The 3,941-nt window shown below is 29.0% G+C and overlaps 1 protein-coding gene across 1 annotated transcript; it reads right to left on the minus strand.

Annotated features, from left to right (window-relative positions):
- Window positions 1–341: 341 nt before the first annotated feature.
- On the minus strand, window positions 342–858 carry LOC131637268 (peamaclein-like). Its single transcript, XM_058907849.1, has 3 exons — window positions 787–858; window positions 642–672; window positions 342–533 (listed from the first exon to the last, which is right to left on the minus strand). Exons 1-3 carry the CDS (start codon window positions 850–852, stop codon window positions 370–372), a joined length of 261 nt encoding a protein of 86 aa, XP_058763832.1. The 5' UTR covers window positions 853–858; the 3' UTR covers window positions 342–369.
- Window positions 859–3,941: the final 3,083 nt, after the last annotated feature.

Consider the following 3,941-nt stretch of genomic DNA (forward strand, 5'->3'; position numbering starts at 1 on the left):
GACATTCTAATGGAGTTTACTAAAAACTCTATTGGTCTTCCTTTTCATAGAATTACGCACTAAGTGGTTTTGGTTTGGTCCCCCTTTTATTTTTGTCTCTGTAATCTCTTTTTTCTTTAATATATTTTGTGGTGGCTAGTCCACCTTCTGGAAAAAAAAATTGCATGAAAAACAAAATTAGAAGAACGCCATTGCCATGTTTTCATATGGGATGAGCTTTTTATTCGATAAGAAAATGTAAAAAGCTTATGAATTAACTTCAATCAACATACCTATTGAAATAATCCTTTTATTAATAAACAAGTAAAATATAAATACATTGACTAGGATCTATGCATCACTAATAGTTTTAACATGAAAATAAATAGATTAAGGACAATCGGGTCCTCCGTTATAACATGGACATTCTTCCTTATTGCCACTTGTTCCAGATGGCACACACAAACATTTTTCACAACATATGTTGCAGTATGATGAACATTCTTCCTTGTATTCATTCTTTGAACAACGGAAGTCACACGCAGCGTTGCAATCTGAATAAAATTAAGATTTAAATTATGATTAATAATCGTAAATGAAATTAATTTTCATTTCAAACCCTTTTACTACAATTACAATAATTTTTTAAAAGGAAATAGTACCATTAGGTTGAAGTGAACCTTCTCCACCAGCCTATATAAGAATTTTTACAGAAGAAAATATATCAGTATAAAACTATAATTTCAATTTAACATATAGACACAAAAAGTGTAAATAAGTTAAAAGAGAGGAGATATATTTACTCACGGATGCATTTTGGATCAGAAAAGCTGTAACAAACATTAGAAGAGTTACACAAAAAAGTTTAGACATTATGATTTTGGTTGGTATTGCACTGAGTAAATCACTCCCACTTTTGTATTTATAGTGTCTACTATAATACAATAGTATTAAAAGCTCTTAATTTCGGTCACAAAAATGGAATGGAATAAGTTTTAAATAAAATTAGAATTTCCATTTTACTTTTAATAAAAAAATTGTATTCAATAGGATTTGAACATAAGATTTCAAGAGGAGCACTCAAATATTCACCATTAGACTATACATTTTTTCCCCACTTTTTATACTCTACATCATCTTCTCTCTTCCACCTAATTATTCAACACTTATTCAACTTTAACTCACTACAATAATTTTAATAAAATTCAACATCCTATCCCACCATTCTTATTTTCTTTTATATTTTTGTTTTTGGGATTATATATTCATAATAATTATTAATTAAAATTAAATTAAAATAATTAAGAGTTAATTAAATTTATTTTAGTTTATTTTATTTTAATAACTTATTTGAATTTTATTTTTTTTAATTTTATTTTTTTAATTAATTATTTTTCTTGCAAATAATAAAGACGAGATATATGGATAGTCATTATTAAAACAAATAAAGTTACAAAACTTAAAATACAATACAGTAAAATATGATTTTGGATGTTAAAAGAGTTATTTATTGGGATCATTTCACTAAATTAGAACTTCAAACAAGAATTTATTTGAGGCTAAATAGAAAAATTAGAGAGAAAAAAATTGATTTTTTGTGTGTGTCTAAATCAAATAAACCAAGTCTCTATTTATAGACAAAAAAATTATGAATTTTGGTGAAAATAAAAATAAATAAAAAATTGATTTATCATACAATAATTATCTCAAATAATTATGATATAATAAAAATCTAAATAATTAAAACAACCAATAAAATTTTGCAATGTATATGATGTGATCCCCACTTAAAAATTATTCAACACCCCTATTGCAAGTAGTCTTAGACCACATACACACAGATTTTAATGCAATATTATTGGCTTTTATACGACCGGTTTAGTCCAGTTCGGGGCGAGCTCTGACATCAAGTGGTTTCATTCCCCTCCCGATCGCAGTTGTGGGGATCGAACCGTGGTTCTCCCTAAAGATTGGTTTAATGCACACTGATTTTAAATCTTTGATTTTATTTTAGATTTAATGATTATTAAGGCAACTTATTGCCTCACATGTTCTTACTAACAATAGCCTCCTCTATTTTTAGTAAATAATTTCTATTTTATTTTTAGTAAATATAATATCTTTTGACAAATTAATATAGATTTCTCACCCTTTTTCTAACAACTTAATTACTTTTTCATTTCTTTAAAAAGGAATGATCTTAAGGGTGTGTTTGGTTCGGGTAGATGGAGGGGAGGGGAGGGGAGGGAATATTTCTAATTAAATATGTTTGGTTCAAATTTTATGAGGGAAGGGGAGGGGAGCAAAACCCCTCCAAAACACACTTTTTGCGTCCCCCAAATCGGGGGGATTTGGAGGGGAGGGAAGGGAATCTGAACATTGATATTTTAAAACTTATTATAATTACTATAATATCCTCAGTTTTATTTTAATATTTCAAAATTATTTATTTTCTTGTGTATTGCTGCTCTCTTCTGTGTGATTTTTCTCGATTGCTTCTGTCAAATTATTATAATTATTCTCCACCTTCAAATTATTTTAAAATTTTTGTCCTTAATATAAATCATAATCATTGTACTTTTTGATTACAATTTAAAAGTTGTATCAACATATAGTTTAATTTGTTTTTGAACATTTTATTCGAATTAGGTGAACTCAATATTTCAACATTATGTACTAAATTATAACTTTTTAGTCACTCAATATTAGAAATTTTACTAATAAAAAAATATGTATAAATTTTTCACATTTGAATATCATATTGTATCACTTATATAAGATAATAAGGATAAAAATGTAAATTATTAATAAAACCCCTCCCCTTCCCTCCTGAGCCAAACATATTTTTAATTAAAATCTCTCCCTTCCCCTCCCTTCCTCTCGTTTGAACCAAACACATATCTAATTAAAAAAATCCCCTCACCTCCCCTCCCCTTCCCCCCTCCATTAAAATCCCTTCCCTTCCCTCCCCTCCCCCTCATTTGAACCAAACAGACCCTAAGTGTTTCTTAACAAAACCATGATTCTAAAAAAGTAAAGTTTTTTCTTATTGTGTATCAATTTTTTTATTTTGAATATCTGACACTTATTAAAAAAATTAACATAAAGTGAATATCTTAACAATCTCAGCGACTTAATCTGTGTTTAGTGTTTGTTGGAGAATGAGCATCTTCATCATATTTTATTTGCATGTCCTTTTTCCTTACATGTTTGGTCGGATATCAGTAAATGGCTGGAAGTCCTCTTTTATTACTCTCAAAATTGTTGTTTTAATTTTCTGGATTTGCATAGCAAGCTGAAAGGTAAGGTTAAGATTAAAGAGGGAATTATTGTTGGTGTAAGCCCTAGAGGCCAATACTTTTGGTACTTGTATCGAATTATTTATTAATAATAAACGGCATTTCTTTATTATGTTTGTTTTTCCAAAATAATAAAGTTTCTGGAATAGTTAGTCTGTTTAATGAAATGTTAAGTGCGACTTAATCTTGAGATCCCATTAAACATAGGGACACTATTCTTAAAGTATCCATAGTCGAGCTTTATTGTGAAACGGGCTAACATTAAAGCATTAAGACTATTATGAAGATAGACTGATGATCACATCTCATGGATCATGGATAAGGAGTTATCAAGTCTTGACATAGGTATAAATATTAGAAGTAATATTTATACTGGATTGACCCGCTATGAGAATACTACATAGAATGTTATGCAAAATGTTATAAGTTATTCTCATGGTGATAGTGGTGTATACCACCTTTTGACCTGAAACCACTATGGATTCTAGATGTAGAGTTAAGTGCTTTATTGTTGATCAAACGCTATTCGTAACTGGATAACCATAAAGACAGTTGATGGGTATTTCACATAGCATTCTGAGGGACATGAGTGGCCTAGATGGAATTTGTCCATCCTGTATAATAGGATAAATGTCTAAGGGTCCAATATTGAACTGGACAAGG

The sequence above is a fragment of the Vicia villosa genome, unplaced genomic scaffold, assembly GCF_029867415.1.
Source record: "Vicia villosa cultivar HV-30 ecotype Madison, WI unplaced genomic scaffold, Vvil1.0 ctg.001961F_1_1, whole genome shotgun sequence".
In the NCBI taxonomy this organism is placed as follows: Eukaryota; Viridiplantae; Streptophyta; class Magnoliopsida; order Fabales; family Fabaceae; genus Vicia; species Vicia villosa.

Coding starts and splice junctions, on each gene's coding strand:
- LOC131637268 (XM_058907849.1), bottom strand. CDS start 852: ATGTCTAAACTTTTTTGTGTAACTCTTCTAATGTTTGTTACAGCTTTT. Junction 673..786: donor TTCTGATCCAAAATGCATCC/GTGAGTAAATAT, acceptor ATTCTTATATAG/GCTGGTGGAGAAGGTTCACT. Junction 534..641: donor AGGTTCACTTCAACCTAATG/GTACTATTTCCT, acceptor AATTTTATTCAG/ATTGCAACGCTGCGTGTGAC.